The following is an 18,406-nucleotide window of genomic DNA, read 5'->3' as shown; positions in this document are numbered from 1 at the left end:
CTACCATAGTACTAGTGGGGGTGTGCTTGCAGGCAGACAGCAGACTGTGTGTAGTCATTTTATATCTGCTCAGCACTGAGTGTTGCCAAGAGCATTAACTGAAACGGATGAAGTGAGACCTTTATAGGATAGCCTCACCGACCTTATCCAAAGACAGGGGCTCTACAGACACTGAGCAATGTTCAATTCTGTTGTTGTGTGGCCCTGGTTTTGTCCTAGTAGGACTGATTAAGGGTAGCTACTGGGACGTAAGTTGGGACTTGATCACCCCAGCTGGGTCGCCTGAGTGAGGGGTATGATATTCGAGAGACCCGAAACCGAAACCCCGTTGACCTTGGGATACATCACTGAGGATACGTCCCAGGTGCATCCAAGCAATGTTTTTTGTTATAATTCTGGAGAAATGGTTTTCTATCCAGAGTTCTTCATAAGTATTATGAACAAATATTGGCGAATAGATGTGCGTATTAGTAAATCATTCTTCAACCCTGCAAGGAGTCCCAGATAGTATAGTAGATGTATTTCATTATTAATTACTTTAACCCCATTTGTTAACAAGGGTCCCCCTATCCATGGCCAACTCCTTTTTCCTTCTACACCAATTCTGTGGTTATCACATGACAGATGCACAGAAAGGAACTATTCTGTGACATCAACGATTCAGATACCGGTATCCTTTAACCACTAAAGCCCTATTTTATACTTCCTCATTTGATGGTGTTATGTGCTGAAAGTATAGCCTAGCTTCTACAAGCTAGCTCAGAACGCATTAGGATGCACCGTGTTATGAGCTTTTAGAGCTGCTATTTTCTCTAGAGCTGCTAAATATCAAATAATGATCCGATGAGAGAAATGCAGTTGTTGCAACGCCACAATATGAAACATAGGACAGATAGGCATTATGGGAAAGAGATAATCTAAGCTTCAAGAACAAAAAATATCAAAAAACAAGGGAGATTTTAGGGTCTTGCCTGGACCTCTGCACTTGAAACGCCCATTGTTTTATAGTGAGCTACACATAAAGATTAATGTAGTCAAACAGTAGGCACTAGGCATGAAATAAGATGGTAAACACCATCCACTAGGTCAAAAAAAAAAAGGAAACAACTTTACTTTAAAATGAACTACTCGTCCCTGATCATTTATTTCATGATATTAAAAGACACAATGGTAACAACGCACTGAAACTCTCAAAATGTTCAACTTCTTACAACAGTCTTAACCACAATATCTTGGGAGGGAGGGTTCAAAGACGCTGTGAAATGGCTTCAATATGTGAGAGCGCATTACATATTCATCCCTTCCTGAGTCATCTTCCCCCTCTCTAACCACAAATATCTGTGAATTGAACAATGCCGTTTCCCCACCACTTTGTGTCACTTATTAAGTTATTCCCCTCTTTGACCAGGGCATTGTGATGGCTATTTTAGTCTCCAATAACAGGCCCAGGATTGGGGGTGATGTAGAAAGGTATAGGCCTATATTTTAGTCTCCAATAAGAGACCCAGGAGTGGGGGGTGATGTAGCAAGGTGGTTAACTTCTGTTGTGAAAAAATATGCTTTCATGTAGTAGGCTCTGACATTAGTCATATGATAGTTGCTATGAGTTGAATTGAGTTCATAGGCTAATAGATCAATATTTAACTATAAGCCTAACTGATTAGGAGGGAAGAGAAAGCTAAATGCTAAGATTTTGTTTAGACTATAGCTTCAATGTTTGATTGAGGGCTGTGAGATGCAACAAGATATTGACAAATAATTGATAGGCCTATAAGGTAGCCTACTCTCGCCATGGATCCAACAATTTGTCAAACATGTCACCAACATGTCATTAGAAAACATAGCCTAGATTTCTGTCATAACATCATTCTCTGAACATATTAGTTTCCATGAGCCCTAGTGTGCAAACTTCCATGTAGCCTTCTGGAGAGCAGACTATTTTACACAAAATATGAGTCTTTTTAACGTTAATTTAAGCAATGGCACTGGCACCTGTGCAACAGCGCGAACTGTATGTCAGTAACAACACGAATGTCTATGCAAAAAGAAAAACAACATAATTTTAATGAAGGGGAAACAGCATTATTATTATTATTATTGTTTTAATTAAGTTGAGATATTTGACTCAATGACTTCTCAGGGGAATTTATGGCTGCACATTAATTTGGCACCGCACTTTAATTTAATATAGTGTACAGACGTGACGTCAGATGTGGTGTTGAATGATTACTCTGATTGGGGCATATCATATATGCCATATCTAATGAAGGTATTTTTTACAATTATTGCGTTAAAGTTAAAGCTAATAAATCAATTGGATAATTTGGATAAACAGTTGATGGAGCCGGTATATAGTTCTACAGTAGCCTACTATCAGTATAAGTTGCACTCACCCGTGGACCAGTCGATTTCTGTGCGAAGACTTGAGGCAGATGACAGAGCAACAAAAATGCAAAAAAGTGAGAACAGGCGAAAATAACAAAGCTTGGCAATAACATAATTGACCGCGGTAAAATACAGGAAGAGGGCGTGAGAGTGCAGCTGTGCACTTTTATTTCAGACTGAGTTTCAAAACTTCCAAATAGAACAAAATTGCCTAAACTCCAAATCCTTGACACTCCACGCTGTTTTCCTCAAAGCGAATTTCCTTAGCCTTTTTGATTAAATAACTGTTCACATAGTGCCGTCGGTTGTGCGAGAAATTAAGAATTTATTGTCACCATAATGACTGCTGTTTTATCCAATAGTGAGGGTCAGCTGTGCATCCCTACTCCGACAGGTTGAGCTCTGTATCCATTGCAACTTCATTTAAAAGCAAGGGTGGGCACAGAGACACGGACTGACGCGCAAACCGTCCAATGATTACAAGCATTGCGAACATGGATCACGCCCCCTTTAAGGGTCATGATTCATTTCGCACTCAAGCGTAGTAAGAGAAAAAAGATGGTCCTCTCACAGCCGGTTATAGAGCAAATGAACGGTCCATAAAAGAAACATGGTCATAGCCATAGGCCACATATTGGGGGGCTATAGTCCACATGAACGGGTTTTGAGTTGGTTCATGAATTGGCTTGATTTGGTTCATATTGGCTACATTGAATATTTTAATTAATTAAAAATATATATGTCTTTTTGGTCTCACCGTTTTCAGCTAATTGATGTTAAAAAAAAGAGACAAATGGACCCCTTTACCCCCTCACTGTATATGTTTTCTCTCTTTTCCCTTTTTACCTCCTTTATGATGATTTCCTGTTTGGCTATATAGAAGTGTATATTTGTATGTCTCTAAATGTTATGATGAATTGAACAAGGTGGACCCTCTTGTAAACAAGTGTAGTGCTTTATTGGGTCGTCCACTCACAGTTAACTGTTTTTGTATTGAGTTGTGCTTGAAATGTACTGTAATTCTGCAAACTGTTAATAAATACTTCAATCAATCAATGGAAGTAGCCTACCACTGTCTGCACTTAAAGCAATAGTTTCGGTCTCAACGACCTTCATCAGGTAGCTGGTGCATGTTAAGTCTCAAAACAAAATGACGAAGCAAATGTTAAAGCAACAAAAAAAATGTGCAGGGTTCTCGTCCATAATCATATCAAAGACAAAATTATGATTGTCTATAAAAAGTCTTGCTACTGTGACATTCAGCCTGTATACCACTACAGTATGTCAAACATCCACTGACACGTCAATACTTGTCACCAGCCCATCAAGAGCTCTGCCTCTGTATCTAGTTTGAGATCAGAGTAATTGTTGGGCAAGTACATCTGTCTGCACTGGTTTATCCTCATGTTCTCTTTTCATTTATTTAGAAAATCGCTGAGTGAGATTATGCTTGGAGACTGCAGGACACTATTAGCAGTAGCACTATTTGCTATTTTGCTCGTTACATGAAAGCGCATTATGCAAAATCAAATCAAAACACACTCACACTCAGTGCTGCATAAAACAACAACTACTGTATATGAAAAGTGAATTCATGAAAAGTGTTCATGCGTATTTGTAATGTAATACAGCCCTGCATGTCAACCAAACTCCCATGTCCTCTCCGTCTCTCTCACTCTCCCTGCATATTCCCCCCCTTTCAGATCAATTGTGTGGCTCTTTGAAAGAGAAAGGGAGAGGTAAAAAAGAAAAGAGTGAGCCGGAAGATCTGCTGAGGAAAGGGCGAGCGAGGGAATACAGAGAATGTTGGATGCAGGTGTTCAGCTCTAGTTCAGCAACCACACAATCCACAAAGTCGGCCTTTTTAAGAGTTGAAAAGAGCTATGGCATGGGTGACACCCCCCTCCCTTTACCCTCTTCTCAGTCTTTGTCCCCATAGATATTATTTAATTGTTGTCTATGACAGTTCAACGGCTTTTTGAGTGCCTCAGTGAAGAGCCTTGTAATTAGAGCTATTGAGCTGCCCGGAATTGGCACAATCAGGGTCAGTATTAATGATTTCTTGTGTGCAAGAACAGCCGGGGCTGATGAAAACCAAAGATTTGAGGTGAGAAGAGGTGGGGGATGAAAAAGTTGTAAAAATGTAAAATGTTTTAGTTAACTTTTCTTTACTCGAGTCCATGTACTATCTCCATCAGAGTCCGTGAGAGATGAGATGCGCCTTGCTTGGCACACATTAGGGGCGGCGTTGGCTCAGGGGTAGAGTGGCGGATGGCAACCGCAAGGTTGCCAGTTCGAACCCGGACGCCCCCCAGAGTTAGTGTCGAAGTGTCCTTGAGCAAGACACTGAACCCCAAATTGCTACAAATGTGCTGGTTGGTGCCTTGCATGGTTTCTGCCGCCATTGGTGTATGAATGTGTGGTGTGTGGGTCAGCGTGAATGGGTGAATGTAATGCACAATCTATGTAAAGCGCCTTGGATAAAGGTGCTTTATAAATGCACCATTTACACACACACACACACACACACCCCTTCTCTCGAACCACATTCTGTGCCAGTCGGTCCACACTCTTGTTCCAGGCAGTGTGAAGTTATGCTGTGGGAGGTGAAGGTGTGTATGGGTGGCGGGGGGGGGGGGGGGGGGGTAACAGCCTAACAGGGGAACCAGGGGACGGGAGGGGAGAAGGGGGGAGGACAGGAGTGTCTTTCGGGAATGTTAACGAGAACAGTTTATATCTACTGCCCACCCCTCTCCTCTCCCCCCCGTTCACTCCAATCCTCCACCCTAACAAAGAAGAGAGAGTTTTCTGGGGTGTTGAAAGTGTTGTAGGGAAAGCAGCAATGTCTCGACACTTTAATTCTGTTGTCATTTGGCCGAGCATGAAAGAAAACCACGACAAACACAAAACAGGGAGAGGAATGAATGAGCACACTGAAAGGAGATGTACTTCCCAATTACCGAGGCGGCCCTTCCAACAGATCCCTTATTGCTGTCCCCTGCCAGCTTATTAATCCACCATCCACACAAGGCCGAAAATTAGCAGGTGTCTGTACACAGAAACAGACGGGGTAGACCACAGGCCACCCAAAGACCCTGACACCAAGAGGAGGGGCTCAACAGATGTTCAATTATGTCAGATGTTCATCAAGTAAAATACTCTCTCTCACACACAGGTCAGATACATAACGAGGTGCGCGCGCGCACACACACACACACACACACACACACACACACACACACACACACACACACACACACACACACACACACACACACACACACACACACACACACACACACACACACACACACACACACACACACACACACACACACACACACACACACACACACACAGCTGAGTGACATGGATGATTAATTAGGTTAATACAAAGATGGTGATACATTTTAAACTACCAGTTTAAAAGCATTAAAAGTGTATTGCTTTACACTGGCTTTGAAGCTAACATAAAGTTTAGGTTTAATATAAATTACTGCACATTAAAATGATATATAGCCATATGACATATAGCCATATCAGTTCTGTGATAACAAAAAGTGGTAATTGATACAAGGACAATATTAACCACAATTTAAACATGGTAACTTTCAACCATTTGAACCTTAGCTGCGTTCCCCAGGATTCTATACTAGACCAGAATGTTACCTCTACGATATTTTTGCTGAATGTTTGCCTAAGAATAGGGACGCTAAGATTAATGTGGTTAATATAGGACAGTAAAATATACCACAGGTGGTGGATGTGATAGTTCTAAACAAAACTGAATACAATTATAAAAATTAATGACAGACAGACAAGGTGTGGGGGAGTCGGGGGACATTAAATGGAAAAGTCTGAGGTCAGATAAAGTGCCCTCTCCTTTTAAAGTCTCATCTGGAGTTACTTTAATAAATTCCACATCTTTACATGTACTGGCCACAATTTTCATTAGCTTCTGAATACGGGGGGATGCATGGTCCTTGACTGGCCAATAATTCTGGACAGCAGCAACCCTGCCTCATATTACACTGTACACACACACACACACTCTCTCTCTCTTTCTCTCTCCAGTAGCGTTAACTCTAGTGACACAAACGCGCAACACCTGCAAAACACAACAAACACACACCATGGACAAAGCCACATTTTCTGTTACATTAACCAGGGAGTTGTACGAGGGACGGTGTTATTTTTTCATAGCGAGGGGGCAGACTTGAAAGAGAAAGTGGCAAGAAAGATAGAGCCTCGGGTGTGAAAAGGCCCATTGAGTCTGGACTTGGGTGTCCCGCACCTGCACGATCTATTCACACCACTGTTTACACACTGTCAGGCACAATTAATACCTCCTGGGGGCTGGGCCGCCTGCCCTCTACGGGGCCCCTAGGACCCATCCTGGGCCCTTATGGATGCCTAATTGAGCATACCACTCAGCTGATTGAATTAACAGCCCTGTCTCAGAGACCTTTTCCCCTGCTGCAATGAGGAGGCTGGGTGTGATGGCGGAGGGGGGTTATTCCTTCGCATGGGACCCCTCGTACCATCCCCACTGGCACATTGGGAGAACAGGGTGGTGAGAGAGTGAGGAAGCGGGGGTGTTGGAGAAAGCAAAGGGTCAGGGGTGTTGTTGAAACTACCCAGAAAACGTGTTCCATTCTCTTTTGGCTAACTAAGGCTGGAGAAGTGAACTGGGGGCAAACAAAGGTCCCGGTCTTCACAGGACCAGTGAGCCCACCACTCACAGCATCCTGAGCTCCGTAGGACGGTGATTGTGTGGAAAAGACGGCACACTGGGCATGGCCAGGCTATACACTGTAAAATCCCAAGTGTTTATTTAACTCAAAGAATGTGTAAATGGAACCAAATCTGGTTCCATTTGCACACACTCTCAGTATCATTGGATGTTTATAAAACAGAGGTATTTGCAGGCATTTTCTAATTATCTGTTGATAGCAGAGACAATGACATTTGTAAGATTCAAGAAAGACAGGCGACCGAATATTTAGGACGAGTATACTACATATAGGCCACGGTTCAATTGCCAGCCAGGCCAGACCATTTGCTGCATGTCACTCCCCAGCTTTGTCTCCCTGTCCCCAGTCTCTCTCCAGTGACTATCAAATAAAGGCAGAAAAGCCCCCAAAAATTACAAAGGAAGAAAAAGAAAGGAAAGAAAGACATAAGAACGTCTTTATATTGGGAGTGTTTGTTTTATTCATCTCTTCTCAAGAGCATGATCTACTACTCAACACACCAAGTTAATACCATTGCTGATTTCTTGGTATGGTCCAAAATGATAAAAGTAACTAGAAATGCACTCTGTCGAGCTGCCAACTTGCACTTTGCACACAAGTAGGCCATGTATGGCCTCCATGAGGTGCGCTCACCACTGCTGGTACAACTGCTGCTCTGAGTCCTAGAGCTCTCTGCTCTTCCTGTCAACGTTAACTTTTTTTCCATCTCCTTTCTTAGCTTCGCGGTGTGAATCTGCTTTGTTGGTCTAATTCTAAGTAAAAGTCATAATGTTTCATTACAGACTCTCTTGGGTCTTGAGGTGTGAGCTGCCCTTGTGCTATGACTGTCAGTACATGCATTTTCTTTACGGTGTTGGTTTGCTTGTATAATTTCTATTGTATTCCTGGACTTCATGGCTAATTTTGTTTTGCACGAGTTGTTTTTATATAACATTCATTGAATTGGGTAATTTATATTTCAACATTTCTGAACTTCTTTTTTGTAAGTGACAGAAAAATAACCTAACTTCCTTCCTCTGGGACTAATAGATTTTAATCTGATATTACATTACTGTCAAGCACTACAGATTTTGACTCAACTTATATTTAACATTTAACATAGGCTACTTGGTAAATAAAGTGTTTCTGCTTTAAAGTCACAAGTTTTGGTTAAAAATGTAATAGAAAGAGAGGTGTGTGTCTGTGTGTGTGTGTGTGTGTGTGTGTGTGTGTGTGTGTGTGTGTGTGTGTGTGTGTGTGTGTGTGTGTGTGTGTGTGTGGGAGGGGGGGGGGGGGGGGGGCAGCATGGCCTTTTAGTGGGTCCATGACTGCGCAGAACAGCTCACCTCTCGATGAACCCCCCAGTCCAGCTTTGGGTGGTGGGGAGTACACCCCACCACAAAACCCCCTCTATGGAGCATACCCCTGCACCAGTGAACTGTGCAGCAACAACCCCAACATACCCTCCCAACCCCTCCACACCCACATGCCTCCCATGCCCCCGTTTAACAAGCCAGCCAGCACGTTCCACTGTTGTCACTTCTTACGCGCTGTCCCCTTCTGATACGGCTCACGGGCGGGGCCAATTAAACTCGCACTGTTCCTCCACACCGGGTCAAGAGTTTAGTGGGTCTGTCACAATCTGCTTCTCTCTCCTCTCTAGCCACATTTTCACTTGCTATTCTCCACTTAACCACCAGATGCCATTCTTTCCCCATCACTTGACTGCCCCACACATCCTCACACCTGCTCCCAATCCCTAGCTTCCAATCTTGGTCTGCACTTCCCTCTCTCTCGCCATGGTTGGAAATAAAATTGCTAAGGGGCACTAAGTGGTACCACCGCCATAAACTGAACTGTACTGTATGTGTAGCCGACAGAAGACCTACCATTTCAAGGTGACATGATAATAATATGATGACATCACATACTAATCATTGAGCCGTCTATGAATTGCTTAGGGCCTAAATGGTGCTATGCTTTTTGGATTAAGTGATTGACTGTAGGCCTTCTCTGTTGCTGTTTTTGAGGGGCGCTAGCCCCTCCTATGCCCAGCTGTGTGTGTTTGTGTGTAGTACACACAAACCCCATAGCGATGAATTGAATGGCTGAGCACAGAATGTGAGGATAAAAAGTGAGGACAGAAAGTGAGGACGCCAAAAGTGATTGGCCGGAATGTGATGATGTATAATGACAACAAGAGTGCCCCTCACTTCACACAAGTGTGATTTTTACATTTATGTCTAATAAACTATTCAATCAATCAATCACCTGATTACTGCAACTTGTCTGCTGCAGGGTTAAGAGAGAACATGCAGATACAGGAATCAGGGAAAGCCAAAAAAGTTTGAGATCCAGTGGTGTGTAGACAACCACCTGTCTCCTAAACATGTCTTGTTGTGAGCCGCTTATTTTCACCGGATAGTGAGAAAATGGACGACTTTGGCCTTTTGCCTGTCCTTGGATTTTGAATTCTTGCCAGCTCCTTGTTTTTGCAGATTACAGAATGCTTCTCCAGTTACGACATACGCCTGTCTGACCATCTCATAAGCGCCGACACGGCTTTCTGTGTACTAATATGTATTTTGAATAGTACCTTCTCAGCTTCCGACATCTGAATTTGGGTCTTTCCCCTGTGTTCTTGCTATACCCACTATAGCACACTGACTTTAAACAAGGAATGATTACATAGTCATATTATCACCAGCTGCTATGTAACTGCAGCAGTGGCATAGTATAGTAGGCTACTGCTGCTATGTTATTATCACAGCATAAAGTTGTGATTTCAGCATCACATGAGACAATGGCATACATTAGCATTCCTATGGATGAGAACTATTGCTATTGGTCTGGCGAGTGGGAGCCCCGGGTTCAATCCCCACTTCCGCGCAATGCTACAACCTGGAGCGTGGATATCGTGATATCCTCACTTGAGGGACATCGGGTGCGGCGGTCCGCAGCGAGAGGACGCGCTTCAAAAACTGGGGGGGGGGGGGGGGGGGATTGTAGCCCCAAGCCAAGACCCAGCCCGCAACAGCCCTGCCTGGCACAGTAGGTTGTGTGTTGGTCTAGCGAGTGGGAGCCCTGGATTCAATCCCTGCTTCCGCGCAATGCTACATATGCACATAGTGCAAACAGCACATGTTAACTGAGCCATGTATGTAATAGACGGACAACACGTATTTGTGCAGGTTGAGAAATAAAAGTGATGTGGTTAATGTCCACATACATGGCTGTCGTTTAATTTCCACATGCCTAGTGTCGGGGGTGTTTGTTTGGACTGTTCATGGCATGCAGACGATGGGCTATTGCTTACTGTCGCCATTTTGGCCAGAGGACTAGATCGTCATTACGGCCATGAAAGCCTATAGGCAACCATGCTAGCCTAGAGACGAGCCAGCAGACTAGGTCTGTCGTTCAGACGACAGGTTTTTGAATGCGCAGCCAATCCTGAAGAAGTGTCTGGTAGGCCAGCCAATGAGGACTAGGTCGCGCAAAGGTCCTCATAGCCATGCTGAGAGGACATTGACCAGCTGTGCTTCACAGCAGCTGTGTCATGGGTTAGGTAACCTCTGTGTCCCCTCCATCTCCATCGTCCACCTCACTGGGCTGTGACCAATAGCTGGGGCAGAGCTGGACTGGACTCTTCAGACCATGTCAATCCCTCCGTTCATATGTGCATAGACGACGGTCACCACCACAATAAGGAAACAAGAATAAGGGTGCAGAAACTAGCACTACTGCAAATGAAAATACTAGTACTATTAATTATATTGTTAACACACTAATGCTAATGCTACTATGTAATAATACCAATAAGACGCCCTAAAGGGCAAGGTTGCGTGCACGCATCTGCCTGGGTGACGGCAGACTGCTGGGCGAGCGAGCGCTGGCGCTTTGGCATGGGATCAACATATGAAATGAGGTCTGGCCAAATATGGAGCGTGTCTTGACTGTAGGGGGTTTGATGAGGTCAGATCAACATTTGGAATGTCAGCACATGTCAGCTCCATATATGGAGATCTAAGGGTGGCAGGGGGGGCAGTGTATTGAGTGTACAGGGTTTGATGAGGGCCCAGGTATAGGGCCGGGGCTTAATTTTCGGGAGAACACCACCGACATACCCAGCTGATCGCAGTACTTGTGCGCTCTGCTTGCACTAATAATAGAGCTCGGGTGACGCAGTGCTAAATTAAATTAAAATAATTATCCTCCAAAACACATAGCATTGTCAATTCTTGACATCTATGGTGGTCCATAGTGGTCCGTAACAACATCCAAATTTAAAAATCACACCTGTGTGAAGTGAGGGGCGCTCTTATCTTTATGTGATGTAATGATGCAAAACAAACGGTGGCAAAACAAACATTAAATTCTCTATATTGTTAATGGTGTTTTTAAAACAAACATTGAACTAAAACATGTATAAAACCTGTATATAGGAGGGGCTAGCGCCCCCAAAAAACCAAGTCACAACTCACACTCACAGTGTAGATGAGTCACTATCAAAGTGGTGGCATTGTGAGGGATATAAGCATACATTACAGATGGTCATATAAAGATACAAATTCTAGTCCTTGGATAATGGTTATGGTACCTGGCCATCTGCATTTCCCCCAAAGTTGCCCCTTGTGTGATTGTTTAGGTTTAACACTAACAATTGAATTCTTAACTTGGTTAGCCTCATCATCAGGTCAGCGGTATAGATGGCATGGCTGCTGAGGACTAAATCAGACCCAGGTTCCCCACAGTGAATGAGAGTCTGTGGCAGCAGACAGATCAGTCTTTTTACTATTTTGAAAAACATTTTTCAATAGTTCAAATAGCCGATCAGGCTAGTTGATATTTTAAAATGTTTTTTCAAAATAGTAAAAAAGAAAAAAGGCAAAGAAGTTTAGGGATAAGGCACAAAAATAGGGCCCATAGTCTCCCAAAGACGCTCGTTCTACTGATTGGCTGTCTACCAATGGACTAAGAAATCACAGCATATTTGTGTAGTTATAGCATCCTCTAGTGGTAGACCTGTGTAATTACAGATCACTCGATTTCAGACCTTATTGGAGTAAAGGGCACCAATTTTGGCAGGAATTATTGTTTTAATAAAATCTATTTATAGACATGCTCGACCCAGACATTCTTTATTTGATATGAACCGAATAGCTCCGTTATACTGGTGTCGCGTGACTCGCGTCAGTCAATGTTTAATAAATGTTCGAATATTTAGTGTAGAGTTGATTAAGTGTTAATATTGCATCATTTCGTCCTCGTCATGTGTGAATTACTATTTACTTTTATACACGAATGTTAACGAACTTAGATACAATACAAGAAAGAGGGAGATATAATGAATAGACAGCTTAATTGCATAACAGCGGCGCCGATCTTTTATAGGACTATAGAAATATCCAATAGGCCTACTGTGCTCAAGGCTAATAAATTCATCACCACTATATGTTTTCGCTGAAAGCACAGAGGAGTAGAGTCGAGTGGACAAATGATGGGTCAGAGAGACTCAATCCGTATTTTTAGCATATTTGCCACAGCAGGCGGAGCTAAGATCGAAGCCCGAGATGGAGTGATGCTGCTAAATAGCAGGTGGGGACCACGGATGTTTACTGGATGAAGAGGAGAGATCGGCGGAAATCATAAAGGACTCGGAGACAGCACCGATCGAGCTCGTTTTGTCACTATAGAAGTTGATTCGTATTTTACGAATAATAGGCTGATCATTTGGTTTTGAATCGAAGTCGAAGACGGCTGTGATGATTTGAAATTTGGTGGGTCAATAAGGCTGGCAGACCGCGAGAGTCAGTGCGTCGTAGGCTACTGTTGGCTGCCTATCTGCGACGATGTGATGTTCCATGATCGCAAGCCTTTTCTCTGCAACCTGATATTATGCAGGGAACAACAGAGCCTGGGCGGATTCTATTGGGACAAAGCACCGGTTTTGAAAACGTTTTGCAAACTGGCAGGTCAGTCAGTCGATGTTTGTATGGCGCTGTACTGCATTAAATGCTACAATTCTGAGGTTGAATTGTCAGTTTGAATGTTCGTACGTGTTTTTAACATGTTTGAATAAGCTTTCTCATTACTATGCATTGGATTGTAATAGAACGAAAATTTGAACCAGACATTTATCAGAATTTGTATTCTGAGAAACACATCCTAGGCCTACAATCTGCTTGTCAGTAGAAACATAATTCACTGGCTATAGGCCCTCACTGACACCGAGATGGTGTGACAGGCCCATATAGTGAGCAGCAGATGCATATTACTATGCGTATAGTGCTTGTACGGCGTTAGCCATGATTCATGACTCTCGTATAGTATTCATACGAGAGTCATGACGAAACTTCACCCTGGTTTTTGCGAACGCTACATTTACAAAGAATTAAAATATATAAACATTCGCATTTCAAATATAAAGTACTCACAAAGTGTCCCACGGGTGTTAGTTAGTAGCAGCGCCAGCGATTAGAATTGCTGCATCCCGCGTTGTTTAATAAAAAGCATTTTTATCCGAGGTGTTATTTTGCCATTGGCTTTCAACTACGCGCCCCTATCGGTCGGGAGGAGGGTGGCACTCGGTGTGTTCGATATAGGTACGCTGACCGCCCTGCCAATACAGACTAATAGCCGAGTGCGCTCCCGGTGTGCAACTGTGGATTTCCCAAACGAACCCCGTTTGAAAAAAGTAGCCGGGGAGCTCGGACAAAAATGCTTTTTATTAAACAACGCGGGACGCAGCAATTCTAATCGCTGGCGCTGCTACTAACTAACACCCGTGGGACACTTTGTGAGTACTTTATATTTGAAATCTGAATGTTTATATATACGGAAATCTTGTAAATGCAGCGAGCGCAAAAAACAGGGCAAAGTTTCTGCATGACTGTCATGATAATCATCATGGCAGTCATGTTCCAGGGCTAGTACGGCGTTAACCAGAGCATGATGGTTTTAACTTGTTAAAGTACATAATTTAATTAACCTATATCTAGCCTATGTTCTAGACTCGGTATAGAGTGAAATGAGTAATCAAATTCTTTCCACCTAGTAACTCAGATAAAAATAGATGCTCAGTTATAAAAATGTGGTGTAGCCTATGTCGTGTGTAATATAATTTCCCCTAGAGGGGTAATGTCTCATCTGTGTTTGCTCATAGGTCATAATGTGTGTGTGTGTGTGTGTGTGTGTGTGTGTGTGTGTGTGTGTGTGTGTGTGTGTGTGTGTGTGCGCGGCTGCGCGCGCGCGCGCGCGCGAGTGCATGCATTCCTTTTTAAACTAGAGTAATGGACATCCACCACAGATTACAGAAGCTCTGCTTAGAATATTACAATGATGTTCCTCTGACTGAAACCTCTCCCCCATTTGTCCCCCCCCCCTGCCCCACATCTATCCCCGTTTCACTTTCCTACCTGTAGTATTAGCCAACTATGGTCGACCCATCAGAGGTTGAGGATCAGAACAAGTGCAAAGGTACGCAGCTCAACACACCAGCTGTGGCCACTGAAGCCCCACGGCTGCCTGAACACGGCAATGGTCAGGCACTGGAGGAAGAGGACGGGGATGGCGGTTTTCAGACCCCACCCACTGGTAGCTCGGAGCCCACGAGCCCCTGCCACACTGCAGACCCAGTGGGGGAGCAGGAGCCCGCCTCTCAGGGGAGCCCACTGACCCAGCAACTGCCTCAGACCACCGAGAGGGAGCCATCGCCCAAGCTGCACTTGGACCTGTTTAATTTTGACTCACCGGCAGCAGAGGGCAGCCGTTACGTGCTAACTAGCCCCCGCTCACTGGAAGCGTGCGCGCGATGTGGGGTCAAACCCGTGGAGCTCCTGCCACGCCCACTGGCCGATTTTGCCCGCGAGGCTCCCGGACGATCCATGCGTGTCGCGACAGGGCTGTTCGAAGTCTACGAGAGGGAAAGGCACAGTAAACTGAGGCAGTGCCGGGAGGAGAGGGAGAGGATCATCAGGGACGAGAAGAGAAGAATCTTGCAGGCTGCAGTCAATGGCAACACATTGGAGCAGCAGCACAAAGTCACTTCGGGCTCAACTCAGCCGTCCAAATCTGGGCCAACGTCACCAGTCTCTGATTTTGTAGCATCCCCTAGAGCCACAGTTATTGGTCCGACCTCTAAAACAGGCACAGCCCTTTCAACTAAACCATCCCCAGCCAGCATCAGCACACCTCCTAAATCTGTGCACACTGGATCCACTCAAGTGTCAAAAACTGCTTTGATGAGCTCCAAGGGTGCTCACCCTGGATCTGTTAAACATTCAAAATCGCCGTCGTCATCCTCTGAGCAAATCAAAGGCACACGATCCGTCTCATCAGGCCCACCACCCATCGTCAGGAAGTCCTCTGGTGGAAAATCCTCAAACACATACCCCAGGTCAACGCCCAAGCCTCCCGCTTTCCCCAGAGCCAACACCACCCTGGCATCATCAGTGCTGAAGTCTTCTGTTCACAGCCCTGCTGCACCTCTTAATGGAACAGGAGGGCCGTTCCCTCTGCACAATGGGCACCTTGGAGTACAGTCCAAGGGCCGAGCTAAAAGTCACTCGATGGAATCCTTGCAGCGGAGGAAGGACATGATGTCCTCGGCTTCAAATACCACAACGACAACATGCACCTCCTCCGAGTCAGGTGCCTCTTCCTCCTACAGCTGGGAAGGAGCACGTGAACATTGGGCTAAAGCCTCCAGCCCCCGTGCTCGCACGCTGGCCACTTTCAATTCACTCATGGGCCGGAGCCTCAGCCTGGGGGACCTCAGCCACTCCCTCCAGACCACACAGAAGGTGGAGCGCATAGTGAGAGAGGTCAGACGACGAGGCCTGAAGGCTGTTCCTGAGCGTGACCGTAAGATCGCGGCTCTGATGCTGGCCCGCTACCAGGAAGAGGACATCATGAGTCAGACGCGCTACGTGGCTCATCTCCAGTGGGACAGTGAGCGCCGCATGGATGAGCTACGGCGAGAGCAGGAGGACCGCGAGAAGCAGCGGGCCGTGATGCATTGCCAGCGGGCGTGGCAGTCGCAGGTGTCTACGCGTCAGCGCCGCATGAGCCAGCAGGAGCGCGACTCGTCAGATGCCAAACTACGGCAAGCTGAGGAGAATGAGGAACGCTGGAGGGAGCTGTCCGAGCAGCAGGAGCGCAACCGGCTGCTGAAGCTGCAGCAGGCGGCCCGCGAGGAAAAGCAGAAGAAGGCCGTACAGGAGCAAAACTTGAAGTCGCTGGAAGAGGAACGAGCTGCTGTCCTGGAGCAGGAGAGGCTCCTGATGAAAGAAAAGCTCACAATGGCAGAGCTGAAGAGGCAGGAGAAGGAGCACCAAGCGCATGAAGAGAGACGGGGGCTGAACCGGGCAGAAAGGAGACGGCACGCCGCCCTGATACAGGAGATCGCCCGGCGAGAGGAGGAGGAGAGAGAGGAGGCCAGGAGAGTGGTAGAAGAGAAGCTCAGCCGCTCCCTGGTGAACTATGAGCAGATCGTGGAGCGCAGAGGGCAGGAGCTGAAGGAGAAGGCCAAGCGTGAGGGGAAGCAGATCCAGAAAGCCCGCAAGGCAGCGGAGTGCCGTGAGAGGCAGCAGCGGCTGCAGCTGGAGGCCCGTGCCAAGGAGGCAGAGAAGCGGGCACAACAGGCAGCACTGGTGGCAGAGGAGAAGGCCAAGGAGAAGGCTCAGCGAGCCACACAGAGTCGGCAGGAGAAGGAGAAGCTGCAGAGGCTCAACAGGCAGCGTGTGGAGGATGAGGAGAAGCAGAGGCGCGTAGAGCTGCTCCAGTCCATCGAGAGGAAGCTGGAGAAGAGCGAGCAGATCTTCAAAGAGAAACGTGCCGTGCTAGAGTGCGCACGGTCTGTGGCGCGTGCTTCCTTCCACGTGCGCGACAAGGTGCGGGAGGAGACCAACATGCGCACGTTCGACAAGATGGCCCTGGAGGCCCAGCTCCAAGCCACCCTGGATGATAAGTGAACCTGTAGGGCTGTAGTTTGTAGAGCACTCTACCTGGCCATGTGCTCAGGTTTTGGCCTTTGTCATGGTCGTCATCGCTCAACAGCTTTACCCCATTTCCCATAAAGAATCACAGTTGTGATTGTTTTTATTTCAACATATCTGTAGCCATGTCCGTCCCGTCCCCCCCTTTTTTTAAACCAAATTATCATTACCCCTTTTTTCATGTCATGAATTCCTTAAATTATAAACCAAAATAATGCATAATTTTGGAACATCGACATAATGGAACTATGGATTGAAGCAGCTGTAACTGAAGTGAAACATTTACTGTTTACTACTTAACTTCATATAAGATGAAAGTTCAGAGAGAGAGATAGAGCTGCTTTGTGCAGTAACACAATCTCTCCCGTCTCTCTCTGCCTTTCTCTCGGCTTTGGCTGTTTGACTGATTGGACTAAATGCTGTGCCGGAATGAAAAGAGCCATTGTCAACTAGGCAGCACAACTCCATGGCAACTTTTTAAAAGGAACATTCCTTAAAGAAAGAAAAGCAAGCATAGAAGAAAAAAAGAACAGGAAATAAATGGTTCTAGACCCTTCCCCTTAAGCAAATGAGGAATCCTTTTGTGATGCAGCTAGATATAGTAACCATACGGACAGAGCCCTCTCCTTGTATGCTAGTCTCCACAGCTGACAGTGCAGGCCTAGCAACGTGACATCACAGGACGTCTCTGAGCACAAGCTGATGAAGCAAAGCAAAGGAGGACACAGCAGAAGTTTCTGCAGCAGAGGCATTCTCTCTCTCCCCCATATACTCCCTTTGGACTCCCTGCTTCTCTCCTCCACGTGCCAGTTAACCGTGAACAGGGAGGTGCTCAGAGAGACGCGCTGTTCTTGACCCCTCCCCAGCACACAGCAACACAGGCACAGGCAGCACACCGCTGAGACCTGAGAGACCAACACTCATAAGCCTATGAAGGTCGACAGGTATGCACACGCCTTGGGTTTTCCACTGCACTGTCTAAAGTTTGACTTAATTGCAGTTTATATCAACAGCATCGCTCATTAGGCGCCATGGCGTCTCTGAGTGTTAAATTAAAACTCAGAAAAGATGTGACTACTCATGCAGGCCCTCCTATGTTGTTAGTGCGTTAAGAAAAGCATCCATCTAACACACAGGCCTACATGATGCTGGTCACCAACAGGCTTTCAAGCCCTTGTGCTAATCCTACAATCTCAGATTAAAGATAGAAATTGGGAGATTCACATGGATTTTTTCCCCCTCTGATGTAGCTGTTGCCATAACGATAGCAATCTGGATGAGAACAGTGTGACG

The 18,406-nt window shown here is 45.6% G+C and overlaps 2 protein-coding genes across 6 annotated transcripts in view; one reads left to right on the top strand and one right to left on the bottom strand.

Moving 5' to 3' along the window:
* The window catches only part of smoc1 (SPARC related modular calcium binding 1), a 62,455-nt gene extending 59,684 nt beyond the window's left edge, over window positions 1-2,771 (bottom strand). For all 5 annotated transcript variants that reach the window (XM_083792600.1, XM_083792599.1, XM_083792601.1 and 2 more), the window contains exon 1: window positions 2,394-2,771. In XM_083792600.1, the coding sequence (XP_083648726.1) occupies window positions 2,394-2,498 (105 nt within the window). In that variant the 5' untranslated portion in view covers window positions 2,499-2,771. The remainder of the gene's footprint in view (window positions 1-2,393) is intronic.
* Window positions 2,772-13,071: 10,300 nt separating this feature from the next.
* Window positions 13,072-17,089, top strand: ccdc177 (coiled-coil domain containing 177; the record flags this gene model as incomplete). The annotated part of the gene is made up of 2 exons (XM_083791797.1): window positions 13,072-13,090; window positions 14,540-17,089. The coding sequence occupies exon 2, from the start codon at window positions 14,552-14,554 to the stop codon at window positions 17,087-17,089; it is 2,538 nt and encodes an 845-aa protein (XP_083647923.1). The 5' UTR covers window positions 13,072-13,090; window positions 14,540-14,551.
* Window positions 17,090-18,406: the final 1,317 nt, after the last annotated feature.

Source organism: Protomyctophum parallelum, assembly GCF_964188405.1.
Source record: "Protomyctophum parallelum genome assembly, chromosome: 20".
NCBI lineage: Eukaryota > Metazoa > Chordata > Actinopteri > Myctophiformes > Myctophidae > Protomyctophum > Protomyctophum parallelum.
This window is presented reverse-complemented; position numbering and strand designations above follow the sequence as displayed.